Source organism: Schistocerca serialis, chromosome 2 (genome assembly GCF_023864345.2).
Source record: "Schistocerca serialis cubense isolate TAMUIC-IGC-003099 chromosome 2, iqSchSeri2.2, whole genome shotgun sequence".
In the NCBI taxonomy this organism is placed as follows: Eukaryota; Metazoa; Arthropoda; class Insecta; order Orthoptera; family Acrididae; genus Schistocerca; species Schistocerca serialis.
The window spans coordinates 609,049,011-609,068,576 of record NC_064639.1 but is presented as its reverse complement, the minus strand read 5'-3'; the positions used below and the strand labels follow the sequence as shown (position 1 = coordinate 609,068,576).

At 45.2% G+C, this 19,566-nt stretch overlaps 1 protein-coding gene across 1 annotated transcript in view; it reads left to right on the top strand.

Annotated features, from left to right (window-relative positions):
* Positions 1 to 19,566, top strand: part of LOC126457652 (inactive rhomboid protein 1) — a 284,568-nt gene that overhangs the window by 100,834 nt on the left and 164,168 nt on the right. Inside the window, exon 2 of the mRNA XM_050094140.1 lies at positions 1,104 to 1,244. Within this exon, the coding sequence (XP_049950097.1) occupies positions 1,212 to 1,244 (33 nt within the window). The 5' untranslated portion in view covers positions 1,104 to 1,211. The remainder of the gene's footprint in view (positions 1 to 1,103; positions 1,245 to 19,566) is intronic.

Genomic DNA, 19,566 nt, shown 5'->3' with positions numbered 1-19,566 from the left:
AATGCTCATCAAACCACTGTAGCACGGTTCTGGCTCCGAGACTCAGACAATTACAACACTGAAAGCTGGCATGGCTGTTGCGATAAAGCATGAAGGGATGCATGTGGTTCGCAGCTGTCAGCATGTCTTCAATTACTGCCACAGGTCCCATGCAAGAGTAGGAAAATATCTCTCACAACATAATGCTGCTCTCACCAGCCTGCGTCCGTGGCGCTCTGCACGATTCGAGCCTTCGTTCACCTCGATGACGGCTATTGTGGAGACGACTATCGACCTAGTGTAGCAAAAATGTGATTCACCCGAGGAGCCGACACGTTTCCATTGATCAGCGGTCGATTGACGATGGTTCTGTGCGTACTGCAATCGTAATTGACGATATCGTTGGGTCAGCATGAGAACACGTAGGAGTGGTCTGGTGGTTTGCTGCGGAGCTCCATGTTGAACAATGTACGATGGATTGTGTACTCCGAAATGCTTGTGCATGCACCAGCGTTGTGCTCTTTCGGCAGAGATCCCACAAATCACCACCTGTCCCACTTTACATAGCAGACAAGCCTCCGAACCTGACGTTCTTGAAGGGTCGTGGATGTCCAATCATTCAGCGCCTAGGGGCATTTGACTGTCCTGCCTCTTCCTGTAGATGCTCACGACGGTAGCACATGAACATTCGACCAGTTTCGCCGTTTTCGAGATACTCGTTCATGGGATCTGCATAATAATAATCTCCCCTTTGTCAGAGTCACTTTTCTCAATGGATTTCCCACTTTGCAGCCCGTACCTCCGATATGGTGATCCCCCGTCCGTGTCTGCTTCGCTTACATACTTTTGATATCGTGTCACGTGCCTGCAACGCCCCAACGTCGCGGCGGGCAGTAGTCATAGTGTTTTGGCTTATCAGTGCAATCAGTATCGATGGCTGCTTGTTTATTTCCTAGTGTATGCAAAGATCATGAAGAGACAGGTACTTCACATGTTACAACCAGTGGCACTTCCGGCTAGCATATTTTTGCTGCTAACGTCATGTGCGTTTGGCAAGAGAATGCGCTTGTCCGCCTGTGCGGGCGCTGCAGCAGTGGTGAGTGGTGTGTTGCCTATGTCCGCAGGGGTCGGCGCCCGGTGCGCCAGACGTGCTGCCCGCCGGCCGGCCGGACGGAGGCGTAGTGCCGCGCTGGGCCGAGCCGCCGGGACGCCGGAAACAGTCGGTCGCCACCATGACCTACAGCGGACTCGCCTACGTCATCTCGGTGAGTACACCGGCGCAGCTCTAGGCAGCGCCCGCCGAGGAGCTGCTTTCGCTACCGATACCTTTTCCATTCGTTTATTTGACAGTCCTGATACTGATAATAACAATGTCTGCATGCACATACTTTGTTATCACCCGCCAGGGTAGCTGAGCGCGCTAACACGCTGCTTCCTGGACTCAGGGAGGCGCGCCGGCCCCGGATCGAATCCGCCCGGCGGATTAACGACGAGGTCCGGCGTGCCGGCCAGCCTGTATGTGGTTTTTAGGTGGTTCTCCAAATCCCGCTAGGTGAATACCGGGCTGGTCCCTACGTTCCGCCTCAGTTACAAGCGTCGCAGACATTTGAAACACGTCCGCACTATTTCACGATTTACACTAGACGCAGACAGTTGGGGTACACTGATTCCATCCTTGGGGATACGGGGTGGCGGCAGGAAGGGCATCCGGCCATCCCTAACACTAACACTACCAAACCCGTTGTAACCACGCCGACCCTACGATCGCTGCGGGACTATGGCGTAAGCGAAAGAAAGAAAGAAAGCAGATACTTTCTTATCTAAGAAACAGAAAGTAGAAAGCTACCATAGGCTATTCGAGTAATACAAAGAGAGAAAACACATAATTTGGGTGCGGATAAATTACAGTGGGTTTGCACAGACTTCGGTTATGAACCCACTATCGTTCTTGCTTTATGTTAATGATCTATCATTTAATTTGATCCATGCGCAGAATTAGTCATGTTTGGAGATGATACGAACATTGTCCTGAAGACGAGCAACGAAACATCAGCCGAGAAAAGAGTAAGTAATGTTTTTGAAAAAAGATACTTGGCTGGTTTTCCACAAATGGACTAGCTTTAACCTTCGAAAAAACACAGCTCATACAGCTTTAGGCCAGCCGCGGTTGTCGTGCTGTTCTAGGCTCTCCAGTCCGGAGCCGCGCTGCTGTTACGGTCGCAGGTTCGAATCCTGCCTCGGGCATGGATGTGTGTGATGTCCTTAGGTTAGTTAGGTTTAATTAGTTCTAAGTTCTAGGGGACTGATGACCACAGCAGTTGAGTCCCATAGTGCTCAGAGCCATTTGAACCATTTCATACAGCTTTACGTTGTCAAAAATATGCAGCCCCCACTAACCAAGTGTACCAATAAGTAGAACTAATTCTTAGGTGTGCATATTGATGCACACTTAAACTAGAGAACCTATATTGTAGACCTGTTAACATGCTTAGGTTCGGCTACTTTTGCTACAAAAAGAAGTGTCAACTTTGAGGGCATAAAACTCAGCAAGTTAACGTATTCAGCTCATTGTCATCCGCTGATGTCTTATGAGATAATAATCTGCAGTGTGAGACCTTAACTTTTCCTGGCGAATTGAATGTTCAAATAACTTACGGGTTTGCTGCCGGGTGACGTCGTCGAGCACCGCCGATATTTCGACAGGAGCACACCCTGCCATTCTCAAGGCACAACTGCAAGGAGGAAGCAATTTGCAAGGAAATTTAATACCTCGGCTCACAGAGGAGAAACAAGGAAGATACCAAACACAGAACAAGTAACCGCAGAGTCAATATACAACCAAAGATAACCAGCATCATAAATATCGATAGTGACTTTTAATCAACAAGTGGGTAGCACTAATTCTGTCCCTCTGTTTTTTGATGAAGGACAGTCCAGAAGGAAGACTGATGGGACATTCTGTTTATAGGAAGCCTACTCACACTGACATGTATCTGCGAGCTGATAGTTGTCACTATCCAGCTCAGCGTGAAGGAGCATTTCTTACCTTGGTTCACAGGGCCCACGTTGTCTCAGACCCTGAAACTTTGACAGCTGAGCTAGCACATCTCGAAGTCACCTCTCGTCGGAATGGTTATAGTGAGAGGCAGATCAAGGGTGCGTTGCAATATCAGCCTTCTGTGCAGCGGGTGCGTGACGATAGCAACGAAGTGGCACCTAAGTCTACGGCCTTTTTGCCTTACGCAGGAAGTATTTCCAACAGGATTGGCCGTATTTTGCGGAAATATGATGTGAAATGTGTTTTTAGACCACCTTCTAAAATTAAGGCCCTTTTGGCGTCCGTAAAAGATGATCTTGGTTTGCGTATGCCTGGTGTTTATCGTTTTCCTTACAGTTGTGGCATGTCATATATTCGTCAGACAATCAGGACTGTGGAAGATCGGTGTATTGAACATAAGCGTCACACACGCTTACAACAGCCGACCAAATCCGCTATTGCAGAACATTGCCTTGTCACCGGTCATCCTATGGAATACAACAACGCGGAGATTTTGGCTTGCACGTCCAGCTATTGGGATAGTGTTATTAAGGAAGCTGTTGTAATCAAGCTATCAAGCAACTTTATAAACAGAGATGGTGGATTTTGTTTAAATGCTACTTGGAATCCGGCTCTGTCTCTCATAAAAGAACAGAGCGATAGAATTAGTGCTACCTCACTTGTTGATTAATAGTCACTATCGATATTTCTAATGTTGGTTATCTTTGGTTGTGTGTTGACTCTGCGGTTACTTGTTCTGTGTTTGGTATCTTCCTTGTTCCTCCTCTGTGAACTGAGGTAATAAATTCCCTTGCACACTGCATCCTCCTTGAAGTTGTGCCTTGAGAATGGCACGGTGTGCTCCTGTCGAAATATCGGTGGTAGTCGACGACGTCACCCGGCAACAAACCCGTAAGTTATTTGAATAATCTGCAGTAATTACTCACTTAGTCAAAAAGTATATATTCCACAAAAGAAAGTCAGTAGAATTATGTGTGCAATCCACACATGCACGCATCTCTTTAAGTAGCCGGGAATATTAACCAAATCCGTAAGTCCATTTATTCACTTATGAAATTTGTTATCAATAATTCATCTGAGTTTGATAGTAAAACGTAAACACCACTGGCCAATCAGGCCTTCGGCTTCTTACAACAGCCGCGTTCAAGACAGTATGAAGAGCGATCAATGATCGTGAGACATGTGATCAGCATGTTGTCGATCCTTCCAGCCCTTATTAGCCAGAAGATGAATCCTGAAAATAGCGCTGGTGTTTACTCGACAAGCTCCTCATTTGGTCTCTCAATGCCTGAATGTATCCTGTATTAGACCTCCTACCTCAGAAAAAAAATCCGAAGAGATTCTAGGAATATATGAGAGGCAGTCAAATGAAAAGCGAACACCCGCCACAACGATACCATGGAATGGTTCCATTAGGATAATTCCGTCCGACATTTCTGGTCCTTTTGATTTTATGGCACATTGCAGTTTCTGCAAAGTGTCTTCATAGCACCTCGTATTGATTGTGGTTCTACGCTCGAGGAATTCGATAGGCATAGGAGGCATCAAATAATCGAAAATAACAGAAATAAACTTTTTTTTTAATGTGTTAGTAAATTTAGAAGGTTTATAGGCAGACACTGGAACACCAAGAACAGAAGAAAGGAAAAAACAACAAGGGCCGAAGATGAAGCAGTACTGAATAATATGAAGAAACCAAGAAAGAACATTAATTGAAGTTGTTACATGATTCTAGCAAGTCAACGCGAAGATTTAAAAAATCTGCATACTATAACTAAGGCATTTCCGATAACAACACAAGATCAGGTTATCGTGACGATAAAGTGCCGGAAGAAGCAGGCAATAGATCAAAGCTGTAGGAAGTGTGGAGATCAGAGTAGACGATATAGTATATTGCTTCTGAGAGTAAAATCTGCCCACACGGAATATTTGTAAAGAAATGGGGAGGTCAACGGGATAATCCAACAAAGTTGGAACAGATCTATCAGTTAAAGAAATACTACATATATGTTCCTCTCATTTTTGTAGAGAAGAAAAAATGCAAAACGTACTGGAATCACAGTATAATAATCGACAAAACAATCCATTGTAATGACCTTGTATAACAGTGATCAATAAGGCTGAGCAAGTCAAGTTCCTCATACACATCGCTGTACCTAACACACGCAAGTTTCACACCTGCGATAAGAAGACGACCCGACCAAATCAGGAACTTGCAGATGAGAGAAATTCCGTGCGGAAACGGAATATTATACATATCATCTCTGCGGTAATATCGGACACTGGCATCGCCCGGCGTTGGGTTTCTTAGCGAACGTAGTTAACTCTGTGATAACTTGTTATTTAAATCGTTATAATCATATCTTTACCAAATAAAACTATGCGAGCCAATAAAGCATTGCAAGCACAGTTTCTCGCGAAGATTGAAGACAAAACAGATAGACAAAAGACCTGGCCTTTGCTGACCAACGGAACTCTGAAGAAGGAAACTGAAGGACTGCTTTTTACTGCATAGGAACAAGCCATCAGAACTAACGCCATGGGGCGTTCCGTGAGTTTGGTATAGGTGAGAACCACTGGCGTTGAGATGCGAGTACATAGGTGAGATGCAGCAGCCAGGGCCAAGGAACTTTTGGGACCACAAGCCAGAAAAATTTGTCGGAAATGATCATGAAAAATTACTGTTGAACTTTTGACTTCAAAATGATCGAATACTAGGACACAGTAGTCTACGCCAGGTGTCACAAATGTGGAGAAATAGGAAGTGTATATCATCGATAGTGTCAGCCCACGTGGCAGCAGAACTGACGAGAAGCAAACTGAAAAATTTGTGGGATGCGTGAACTTGAAAATCGAACTACAGGACTATGGTGTAAACCACTGAAAGTGCTCCCGGAAGTTCTCAGCACACTGGGAATGGTGCAAAGAGAACCACTTGAGAACCACTGGCGTTGATATAATATGCTTAGCTACTTTACTGAGACCTATACCAATTCTCCGTCGACATAACACGGAGTCCGAGACGCTTGGGAAGTGCCCGCCTAATGATACAATACGAAATTTAGCGTAGTGAACTCATTTTCTGTGTTTACTGTTATGATAATAATAACAGCTGTAACAATAACGCAGAAATCAAGACTTCCTAAAGACAGAGAGAGGCGTCACGAAAGATCTAAGAATTCTCCGCGCTCAGGGTGTTTTCACATGAAAACCCTGTTCTATGAAGCAATATTACAGCGGACTGAAACTTAAAACGTGCGCAGCAGTAAACGTACCTTCTACGCTTAGGATAGGTGCAGACTGTTAAATCGCTGGCTACATCCTCAATATATACTCATGTAGCGAAGTGTTTAATAGAGTTCGCGATCCTGCAACTCATCCCAACGGTACCTAGATTATAAGTGCTGTTAACGTGTGGTGACAGAATAATACGCAAATTTCGAAGGCCTGAAAAACGTGTCTGTGCAGAAATGCTTATTCTCACACTACGAAATTTTTCAGAAGAAAATTTGCAAAACTTTCACTGCTTTTAAAACCTAATTTTTAACTTTATTACCGCCCAAATATCTTCTTTGTGCGTCACCTGTTGCAGAAGTTTAACAACTGATCTTAAAAGCCTGCAGTAATGCGACCACTTATTAGCTCAAAGGCGCATAATTTCATAATTTCACTTTTAATAGTGCAGCGGCAGTTTTCGTCATCGTTTGAATTAAACTTTCTCAGCTAAGCTCAGGACGTGGTTTAGCTGCCACTTCCAGCAATACTTATGCACTAAATTCTTTAAATGTGTTACCTACACCGCGTTTCAGTCAACGATCAATATTTAGAACAAAGAATGCATTTCCTGAACTGTAAAGTCCAACATAGTCAACTGTAATCAAATCACAATCACTCTACACATCAGACACTTGTTCTGCAACAAAAAAACGTTAAATCATCAACTAGAAATGAAAGCTGAAATTCTATTCATGGGCCACGTAAAAACTATGGATCCACATAGCCTAATACATCATATTCACGCGTTCTTGAAGAATATGATTGCTAGGCGCAACTGGCACAAATAAACAGAAAAGACCTTTCGAATTAAGATCGTCAAATTTACATGACTGCGATTCAATCAGCGAAGTCACAAGTACATGGGGTTTTAAGGAAGAAGAGGAGAAGAACCAATCAACAGATGAAATAATTGTTGATTTTGCGTTGTCCCAAGCGTCCCATTATTGGAAAAGGGAGTGGTATACTGGAACGTACCTTCATTGTATTCGGTAGTAATAATAGCTATAGCCGCGAAACGTAGCTGACACTGAAGTATAACTTTCATGGCGATAACTGATACTGCAAAATTATTGTATATCCAATATTTATCTCACAATTGTACTCTCCCTCTTCGCTGCTTCATGCTGATAAATTCATAGTCCCAAGCGTAAAAAAATAATTTATAGGAACACCAACAGATTCCCGTAAATAGGCCTCTAGAGTGACATTAAAAATGATCTACTACTGGGATATTTATTATTTATCACTTAGTTAACTGGCTTATTTTATAAAATATTTACCTATTGTGCAACTGAGTAGCGTAAAATGTTGTAAGCAATAACAGCAACCATGTCCTATTATAAGTATTGCAGTTTTTCCCTTGTGATTAGCCCTACTAAAAGTGTTTTAAATTTTTGTAATTGCACTCTGGTTGCACCAATACATTCAATTGAAGTAACAGGTTGCCTTCCCACTGAAGGCATCAATCTATCTTTTCCACATACCAATGATTAATTTAGAACACAAAATTCAGTGTTGTTAACGAAAACATTCTAAAGTACTTAAACCAAAATGACATCTAGCGCACACACACACACACACACACACACACACACACACACACACACACACAAACTCTGCTACACGTAGTTCGGTGGAGTGCGTTCAAACTCTTGACGTGGTAATTAAAAATGTTCGTTGGGCACTGATCGCAGCGTTGCTCAGTGTTGAACTCTGAGACAAAAAAAAAAATAAAATAAAATAAAAAATAAAAAATGTGGGCGGAAATCGATAGATGTCATGTACATGTACAGACAAACAAATGTTTACAATTTCAGAAAAATTAGATGATCTATTCAAGAGAGAGAGCTTCACACATTGAACACGTCAATAACGCCTTGGTCCACTTCACACATTGAACACGTCAATAACGCCTTGGTCCACCTCTGGCCCTTATGCAAGCAGCTATTCGGCTTCGCATTAATTGATAGAGTTCTTGGATGTCCTCCAGGGGAATACTTGTATCGTGCGAAATTTTGTCAAATTGGCCCGTTAGATCGTCAAAATTTCGAGTTCGTTGGAGGGCCCTGCCCATAATGCTCCAAATGTTCTCAATTGGGGAGAGATCCGGGGACTCTGCTGGCCAAGGCAGGGTAGGCAAGCACGGAGACAGGCAGTGGACATAATACATTACTGAAACGTAAGCTCAGGATGACTTGTCATGAAGGACAACAAAACGAGGCGTAGATCATCGTCGATGTACTGTTGTGCTGTAAGGCTGCCCCAGATGACAACCAAAGGCGTGCTGTTATGAACATAAATGACACCCTAGACCATCCATCAATCCTGGTTTCCGCGCCGTATGGGGATAGTCAGGTTGGTATTCCCCCGCTGTCCACTGCGTCTCCAGGCACGCCATCGTTGGTCATCGGGGATCACATTCAGTTCGAAGCGGAACTCATCACTAAAGGCAATTCTAGTCCAGTCAACGAGTTTCCACGACGAAGACGTGTGCGGAGACGACCGTGACGGCAGCAGGGTAATAACCTGACTGTCGCACGCTATACGATCCGACAACCAGCGGTGATGGTCTGGTGTGCCATTTCGTTTCATAGCAGGGTCCTATGACGATCTGATGCCCCAGTTGGACATAATTTGGCACAATCTCCCTCAGGAGGACGTCCAACAACACTGTCAACAACCTCAAGCCCGAATAACTGCCTGCATGAGGGCCAGAGATGGACCAACGCGTTATTGACTTGATCAGTTTCTCAAACACTCTCTCTCTCTCTTCAATAAATCATCCAATTTTTCTGAAATTGAAATTATTTGTTTGTCTGTACATGTACATCGAATCTATCTACACTCCTGGAAATGGAAAAAAGAACACATTGACACCGGTGTGTCAGACCCACCATACTTGCTCCGGACACTACGAGAGGGCTGTACAAGCAATGATCACACGCACGGCACAGCGGACACACCAGGAACCGCGGTGTTGGCCGTCGAATGGCGCTAGCTGCGCAGCATTTGTGCACCGCCGCCGTCAGTGTCAGCTAGTTTGCCGTGGCATACAGAGCTCCATCGCAGTCTTTAACACTGGTAGCATGCCGCGACAGCGTGGACGTGAACCGTATGTGCAGTTGACGGACTTTGAGCGAGGGCGTATAGTGGGCATGCGGGAGGCCGGGTGGACGTACCGCCGAATTACTCAACACCTGGGGCGTGAGGTCTCCACAGTACATCGATGTTGTCGCCAGTGGTCGGCGGAAGGTGCACGTGCCCGTCGACCTGGGACCGGACCGCAGCGACGCACGGATGCACGCCAAGACCGTAGGATCCTACGCAGCGCCGTAGGGGACCGCACCGCCACTTCCCAGCAAATTAGGGACACTGTTGCTCCTGGGGTATCGGCGAGGACCATTCGCAACCGTCTCCATGAAGCTTGGCCACGGTCCCGCACACCGTTAGGCCGTCTTCCGCTCACGCCCCAACATCGTGCAGCCCGCCTCCAGTGGTGTCGCGACAGGCGTGAATGGAGGGACGAATGGAGACGTGTCGTCTTCAGCGATGAGAGTCGCTTCTGTCTTGGTGCCAATGATGGTCGTATGCGTGTTTGGCGCCGTGCAGGTGAGCGCCACAATCAGGACTGCATTCGACCGAGGCACACAGGGCCAACACCCGGCATCATGGTGTGGGGAGCGATCTCCTACACTGGCCGTACACCACTGGTGATCGTCGAGGGGACACTGCATACTGCACGGTACATCCAAACCGTCATCGAACCCATCGTTCTACCATTCCTAGACCGGCAAGGGAACTTGCTATTCCAACAGGACAATGCACGTCCGCATGTATCCCGTGCCACCCAACGTGCTCTAGAAGGTGTAAGTCAACTACCCTGGCCAGCAAGATCTCCGGATCTGTCCCCCATTGAGCATGTTTGGGACTGGATGAAGCGTCATCTCACGCGGTCTGCACGTCCAGCACGAACGCTGGTCCAACTGAGGCGCCAGGTGGAAATGGCATGGCAAGCCGTTCCACAGGACTACATCCAGCATCTCTACGATCGTCTCCATTGGAGAATAGCAGCCTGCATTGCTGCGAAAGGTGGATATACACTGTACTAGTGCCGACATTGTGCATGCTCTGTTGCCTGTGTCTATGTGCCTGTGGTTCTGTCAGTGTGATCATGTGATGTATCTGACCCCAGGAATGTGTCAATAAAGTTTCCCCTTCCTGGGACAATGAATTCACGGTGTTCTGATTTCAATTTCCAGGAGTGTATTTCCGTCCCATTCGGATAATTGCTTCTTGGCGCATCGTTTTTTACAGAGTATGAACGAACGCTAACTGGCTTCCTTCAGTTCAGGCAACTTCTTTTGTTATGGTAGCTTGTGACGTCATTCTTATGTAGTCAAGCAAACCGTACTTAAGAATTACGTTAGTTTGCGTGGCTGTCTGGCTTTCTGTTGGGCCGAGCTGGCCGAGGTAGCAGCGAGTTATGCGTTCCGTGAGCTACACCATAACGGGATGCGAGTACATAAGTGAGATGCAGCAGCTGAAGGGCTGGCAATTGCCTGGAAGGATCCTGCTGACCCAACTGGCGATGAGCCCGTGGCCAAGATGTCTCTTTCCACTGATGAAGTATTATTTGCAAATACTGCGCAGAAAAATACTAAAACTTAATCCAATGGCCCAACACAGTACACTAGTGTGCAAAAGTTAAGGATATAGCTGCATGAAACTTGGACCATGCATAGAAAAAACTGCTACAGTATTGTACAGAAGGTAAATGAAATACACAAAAGACGAACAGTAATGAAACTTGTATTCAGTGACAATAATTACACTTAAGTCTCCGCCGTTTTTGACGGTCCACTTGACATTACGAAAGACGGCATACGATTCTCAGTCGACTGTGTGATCACCACTGACAGCACTGCATGCTAGCAACAAGGTTGGTAACGAGATCTTGTGGTGGGGCTTTCCATTCCTCCACTTGCACAGTTGACAACTGCTGGAGGGTCGCTGGTGAATGTTGAGGTACTGAAATACGTCTCCAAACCGCATTCTACAAGTGCGCTACGGGATTTAAGCCGGGGCAAAGGACAGGCCAGTCCATTCACCGAATATCCTCTCGTTGCATGAGCTTCCCCTTCTGCGCTGTTCGGCAATTTTCCAGGTGTGTTCGCACCTCTCGACACATGGCGGTACAGTTCGTACCTCTCTACACATGACGGTACGTCCATAATCGCTATTCAGACTGAATCTTCTTTCATCAGAGAAGAGGATACGACTCTACTCCTCTTGGTCCAGTCCCTATCCTCATGGCACCAATGCAAACGGGGCCGCCGAAGTTCTAGGGGACTGATGACCTCAGAAGTTAAGTCCCATAGTGCTCAGAACCATTTGAACCAATTTGAGATCATTGTCTCTACAGCTTGCAAATACATAATGCATATTGAAACAAATTATTACTTACGAACTTTAAAATGATGCTGAAGGACCATTTTGAGCAATAAATGAACCAAAATAGTATCTGTGCACCCTCACTGATTTCTACTTGACTTTACATGCAAATCATGTTTATAATAAACTGATTAAATATTTTAGTCCTTTTATCGTCGGGCCAAACAGATTCAAACACGAAACCCACTCGAAAAATGGAAAAATATAAATTAAACAGAATGGGTTTAATATGTACATCAAAAGATTGCATTTTATAAGTTGATTACAAATTTGTTCAACGTACAGTATTTCTCAGATTATTTACCTATTATATCGAACTTTTGATTAATTAATGTTAATTATTAACATTAATTAAAACACCATCTTTTACATGGAATAAGTTACCTGTACTGAAGTATTTTGTTCTCCTACTTCGATTGATGTACGTTACTTTTTAAAGAAAGAATAAAAAATACGTTGAAGAGTGCTCTCGAAGCAGATTTTGTAGCATTGGTTTATGAAAGCTATTTCCCAGAAAAACTGTTATATCGCTATGAGTAGAGTTATTTGTGGCATTCAGTAAATGTTACTAATGTTGGGGATAAGTTCTAAAAAAAAAAAAAAACCGAAGGCTAAAACTTGAACGACAAGTTGAGAGCTGCTAAAGTAAGTAAAAACGTTGATTTGCGGGTAATTTGAAGCAGTTTTACGTAGTAGTTGAAAATGGCCTTTATGTTACATTTGATCCAACTTTCATTATGTGAAAATTTCGGTTATGTTGATTACAGTGTGTTCCGTCTGAAACAGTCGATTGCAAACTGACAAAAAGAGTGGATTACTCAACATAGTATCAGAACGTGCTACAAGCTTCAAGCTAGTTGTCTCTAGATAGTCTTTACGTATCACCAGAACAACTCAGCAAAGCGAGAAGCCAGGCGAAGAAACCCACGCAGAAATCATTCCAGGGAGCAGTGAGTACGAAGAGATGGAAAAGTGCGAAGAGATGCCACTGTTAGGACAGCTTAGTAATTCGATAACAATAAAGCTTTTCCGGAAATGTGACCGCTTCTTGTTGTTTTGCACACTAACGGTTCTACCACTGTTGCAAGAGGCCAAAACATCGGTCTACAGAATAATATGACGATGCCAGCTACTTTGAAGATAACAATACTTCGCGCATTTCCATTAACAGTTAACAGCGACGGAAGCTTCCGACCACCAGTGGTATTCATAGAACATTGTTCCTTAGCATCAGCTAGAGCTAAAAGTACTTCACTATTTAACTCTTTTATTCCAAGTTTCAACTTCCGTATCAGTGATCGATACTACATTTACTACAGGGCACGGAAACGAGACAGATCAACCAAATAAAAGATTGCCACGGGCGGTTCGAGGACATGTTTCCCCATAAGCGACACATCATTTGCCGACCATCAGCCCTCCCCCACCACCATCAAATTAAGTTCTTGAGTCGTCTTTCCTTGGATTATGCAAATATACCAAAATTTAGCGAGCGATGGAGAGGTTTGTTACCTCTTTTTGAGTCAATCGACTCGAGTGCCGTTGCCAGCAGCGGTTGAGCATCTAGGGCTCGAACAGCGCGACTGAGATGGTCCCACAGATTCTCGATTGGGTCAAAACCGGGGAGTTTGGTGATCAGGGGAGTAAAGTAAACTCTTGCTGATACTCTTCTAACGACGAAAGTACACTGCGAGCTGTGTGATGCGTTGCATTGTCGTGCCGAGGAAAAACAAACTGCGTGTAGGGATGGACATGGTCCCCAAGAATAGATGCACACTTCCGTTGATCCATTGCGCCTTCCACAATGACGAGATCACTCAGACAATGCCACTAAAATATTCCCCACATTAAAACGCTCCCTCCCCCGGCCTGCAGCCTTTGCCCTTACACTTTTCACGCTGTACACACCAACGGCTATCTGTCCAATGGAGCATTAAACGTGATTCATCTCAAAAGGCCACCTGTCGCCACTGAGTGGACATCCAGTTGCGGTGCAGGCATGCAGATTCCAGCCTTCATCCCTGATGAACAGCAGTCAGCATAAGTATATGAACCGGGCGCCGGCTGCGTAGGCCCATACGTAACAACGTTCGCCGAACGGTCGTTTAGGAGACACTGTTGGCAAATCCTTTGTTCATCTGAACGATCAGTTGCTCAACAGTTGAACGTCTATCAGCCCGTACACACCTCCGCAGCCGTCGTTCACCCCTATCATCTACGATCCGTGGTACACCACCATTGCCTCGGGTCAGTTTTGGTTAGCACCATTTTGCCATGCACGGTATACTTTAACCACAGCAGTACACGAACTGTTTACAGTCTAAGCCGTTTTGGAAATACTTCCACCCTTAGCGCGGAAGCCAGTGATCATACCCTTTTGGATGTCAGATAAATCGCTCCGTTTCCGAATTATGACGACGACTGCACTGTGTACCGAGTCTCCCTTACACGCTGTATATGCTCTCCACTGCTAGTACTGCCACCTGCCATCTGTAAGTCATTATTGCACGTTGCTGTCGAAAATCGATAGTGGTCGCATTAATGTGAGTGAACAGTATATTATCGCATATTTTCGCCCACCTCAGCTTTCGCTGCTAATTATGATAAAACATATTTACGAATTTTGCGCTCCTACCAGCTCGGCACCTTGTTTCGCTTGGACCTACAGGCTAGGTCGGACGGACCACGGTGTGGCGGTGCGGAATGTGGTCTCGAACCACGACGGCTAGGTCGCATCGCTTAAATGAGATTTCAGCCGCTTCTACAGTATAACAACTGACGCAGCAACAGCAGTCGCTGCAGCAAACGTTAACGCCTGCGCAGCTCGCCTTACCCAGCTACACTCACTCTTCGCCCTACTGGTACCTTCGCAGCTAAACGCCATACTGGCTTCGTTGTATTTCGCTCATTTTATATTACATTTTGTAGTATTCGATTTCAACGCAAGGGCATTTTGAAAATTTGTCACATACAGGTAACCCAACGTATGATTTCATATAATTAAAGATCAGCTAATAACGCGTCGCCAGTAAAAGTCTTCCGGAGATGCTATGCAAAGGAACCAAAATGGTTCAAATGGCTCTAAACACTATGGGACTCAACATCTGAGGTCGTCAGTCCCCTAGACTTAGAACTACTTAAACCTAACTAAACTAAGGACATCACACACATCCATGCCCGAGGCAGGATTCGAACCTGCGACCGTAGCATGGTTCCGGCCTGAAGCGCCTAGAACCGCTCGGCCCCAGCGGCCGGCTTTCAAAGGAACCATTCCGGCATTTATCTGGAGCGATTTTAGGGAAATCACAGAAAACCTAAATCAGGATGGCCGGACGCGGGATTGAACCGTCGTCCTGCCGAATGCAAATCCAGTGTGCTAGCCACTGCGCCGCCTCGCTCGGTAGAAGTTTCTGTTTGAGGGCATTGCTGCAGCGTTTATCTAACACATGCTACTCCGATGCAGGTATTTAAGCACCAACATGTAGACAAGGGCTGGCCGGGTTGACCGAGCGGTTCTAGGCGCTACAGTCTGGAACCGCGCGACCGCTACGGTCGCAGGTTCGAATCCTGCCTCGGGCATGGATGTGTGTGATGTCCTTAGGTTAGTTAGGTTTAAGTAGTTCTAAGTTCTAGGGGACTGATAACCTTAGAAGTTAAGTCCCATAGTGCTCAGAGCCCTTTTTTATAGACAAGGGATTAGTGTGGTGCTCTCGTCTTTCCGACGTACGTGAGGAAAATGTGGAAATGTGAACTACAGTGAAGTTATTACCAAATGCATCCAAACAGTATCAACGTACTGTTAATCATTTCTTGCCTGCCGAAGGACAAAAAACAATAGATGTCCATTAGAGAATGAAGAATGTATATGTGGCAGCTTGTCTGTTAGAAACCACAGTTTCGGAATGGTGCTACGAGGGGTGCTGCTGTTTCATGTCTCCATATCGATAATGTCGTAACGCAAAAGTTACGCCACCTCAAGTGAGACACACTGGAGCTCATGCCCTGTAGTCCTGATCTCTTCCCATGCGGTTATCACTCCTTTAGTCACGTAAAAAAAGTCTTGAAGGGTAGGCCTTCGAACTGGGACTTCCTGATCGTCCCTTGTATATGTAAGAGCACGCTCTGTTAGGAATGAGTTTCTTCGATTTTGTGTCTTCTGATTAGAAAACGAAGGATGAAACTGCTGTGAGTGAAACGACTGGGAATAAAACTTGTATTCTTGTTTGTCGCAAATATTTGACCATTTTTCCGGAATAATTCGCGATTTCCAAGGGCGTGGCTAGGCAGGAACGTACAAGGACAACTTAAATTGCTGTGTATGAAAATTTAGCTGTGATTTCTGCGATTTCATAGGGTCGACTTGCCCATGGACGAAGTTAGTGTTAGTGCCGTGCTCGGCTTACTCGAAATAAGCCGTACTACCAAGCCGTACCACAGGGCCACGTTCTGCTGATCAAACCTTTATCGCCTCCACCACATGCAACAATTTCGCCGGCCGATGTGGCCGAGCGGTTCTAGGCGCTTCAGTCTGGAACCGCGTGACCGCTACGGTCGCAGGTTCGAATCCTGCCTCGGGCATGGATGTGTGTGACGTCCTTAGGTTAGTTAGGTTTAAGTAGTTCTAAGTCTAGGGGACTGGTGGCCTCAGAAGTTAAGTACCATAGTGCTCAGAGCCATTTGAACCATTTTTGCAACAATTTCTCTTCAGGTGCATGCGTCAATACAGTGTCAGACGTCAAAGAAAAAAATGATCAACAAACATAGGCACAGAGGCAAGTGACACACTGATATTTACCAACATTTTCTGCAACTGCTCCTCCTCCCAGTATAGGACACCGGATGCTAGTTTGTAAGAAGAGGCCGGAAAATGAGTTTGAATGGTAATGAAACAGGCGGCTTTGCACGTGCGCCGGTGGGTAGCGGCAGTGTGAATGTTTCAGCAGGCGGGAGTAGCGGCGCCCGGTTTGTTTGGCCGCGCGGCGCTGGCGGCGAACAATTCAGCCGCGCGATGTGGGCGGAAGTCCTGAATAATCCACCGGCGCCGTCGCCCGGCTGGGGCTGCTCGCCTCCTGCAAGCAGCAGGAGGGGGAGGGGGTTGGGGTAGGGGGGAGGGGGGGTTGAAGTCTCGTGAGGCCCTGCAGGGACACGAATCAACCGCTCCCGCCGTGAGGCTCCCACCAGCAAAGAGTGGCGCCACCAGCTAGCGGCAAGTTCCATGCAGAAACACAACAGCTGTTCTAGAAACACGTTCACACTAGCGTTTGGCATCCGTGTGGTGGGCATTACATCCAGTGAAAATGCCTCCTGTCGTTTTGCTCCGCAAACGCCGTTTAATTATTATTTATTTGTTTTATTAATTTATCAGGTACTGTGGAACTATGCAAGCCAAAGCCACTTAGTCATGGAACGACACAAGTACATAGTTACAGAATGTTGGTTAGAAAATTTTGAGACAAAATGAATAAATCGTTAATGAAACAAAAAAATGGCCCTATTTGAATAAATAACACGTTTTCAACTACTGCGAGAAAATCCTGTATAGAAAAGGAGTAGTATGCCACAAGTAAACTTTCAAACTTTGATGTCAATAGTAGTTTGTTCCCCAATATTTTCCGTTAGTGCTGGAATTCTACTGAAAATGAAACCTGTAAAGCAACGTACACCTTTCTGCACAGTGCTTAGGAAAGTATTATCCGAGCGCACACCGTTTTTCTGTCTAGCATTCACTGAATTAAAGTTGCAGTTTCTTCTAAATGGGTCAAAACTGTCAGCAAAAACTCTCTTGATGGAATATACGCACAGGAACGGCAGGCTTAGATTTCCGAGACACTTGACGAAGAGCCTAGGTGAAATTTGCGAACTGTCACTGCAGGTCGGCCTGACCGCCCTTTTCTGGGCTAAGAATATTCTCAGTGAGTGCAGAGTTACCCCAAAATATAACACTACACGAGATAATGGAGTGAAAGTCGCAAAGTAAACAAGTCTTCGTGTTTCATGTAACAGAAAATGAAGACCATTCCCATAGCGAAGATAGCAGCATCCGGTTCCGTACACGATCTTCAACGTGATACATCCATGAAATTTGACCATCTTAAGAGAACAAAATGTGGCTTTTACAATACTTGCGTGTCAGAAACTGTAAGAAATGTGTGTCGCTGCAGTTACGCGTTAATTTATTCTCTCAAAGTCACGTGTTGATGTTACTGTCTACTGCCTTTGTACTACATTCCGCGATTTTCACAATAGCGCTTGTGCATCTACAAAACAAATGAATTCTGAGTCATCTGTCATGATTAGTACCAGATCACTCATATATCAAAAACTTTACTGACCTCTTTCAGTTTCAAATCTCTTCCCTGTTTGTTGACACCCGAAGGCAGCCTTCTACTTCCTACTTTGCAGATACGAAGTGAACCATCCTTGAGATTTTTCCCTAAACCCATAATGTTCCAACTTGTGTAAAAGAACTGCGAAGTCCACACAGTCAAATGCTTATCAACTTATCAGTAGTCAAGTGCCATCAATTCCACACGATCATTTCATTTCATTTCACTTCAGCATAATTATTATTACAGCCAGTGTTATTTCCCCATGAATTGTTGCAGGATTTACAGCTAGTGTAAATGAAAATGCAATCTAACATTGAGAAATTAGCGAACACTCTCTCGTAACAACCTGACCGCAACTTGTGTGTGTGTGTGTGTGTGTGTGTGTGTGTGTGTTTGTGTGGGTGAATTGCCAAGGAACCAGACTGCAGAGGTTTTCGGTCCATAGATTTACACACTACTTAAACTAACTTACGCTAAGGACAACACACACGTCCATTCCCGAGGAAGGACTCGAACATCCGGCGGGAGGGGCCGCGCTACCAGTGCAGGGCGCCTCTAACCGCACGGCCTCTCCGCGCGGTGAGGTTCCGTCAACAAAGACATGTATTGTTGGTGAACGAACATAAACGTAACGAAGTTCAGGAATGCTCTTTGCCTACCTCGGCGGTGACGATATGGCTAACTGTATTAATTCAGTTTTTGCTAATAACACATTTTCATTGGATTTATTTTATTTTTATCTGATAGTCCAAACGTCCACTTTTTATTGTGAACCTGTGTTTGTAGAGTTACAACAAATCCCATGAAATTCTACATTTTATCTGTTACAATGACAGTGCTGCATGTTCCCTCATCTTCTGGTATATTAGTGCCTGTTTCTTACTTACGTGTACCACGCAACAGGTATCCGTTTAGGAATGTTCAGCAAGATCGCAACTACCTGCAAATACTATTAAGGCGTCGCACTTCCAGCAATCTTAACACTGGAACCCGTACTAAAAATGATGCGTTTTGGAGAGGTCTTTAACTCGGAGCACTGCATATTTTTGTAACGTGCGAGTATAAAGACGAAAACCACAAAATACGGCACTGTCGTATCCTAACAGAAGATGGAGGGAAGACAGGGGGATTTGAGGTCAGTCTGCACAAATTACCAGTGAAGGCAAGCTGACAACTTGGATCAGCGCCAAACACTGTCACAGACCACCTAAAAGAGGCGTGGATTTTGGGACTCGACAGGATGCTCGCAGCAGGACACTCATGGAATTAACACTATTTATCAGCGATCACACTAACTGCTACACTGAAGGCTAATTCTAAATATTAGAAAAAGTAAAGCAGGCAACTGGTAGCACAACAGAAGTCAGCGTCTGAACCCACGGGGGCGTGTGCTAGCAGACGTAGTGAACACTAGCAGCACGTAAAGTACAAGCCAGAGAGCAACACTCCAAGTGAGAAAAACAGACATGTCCG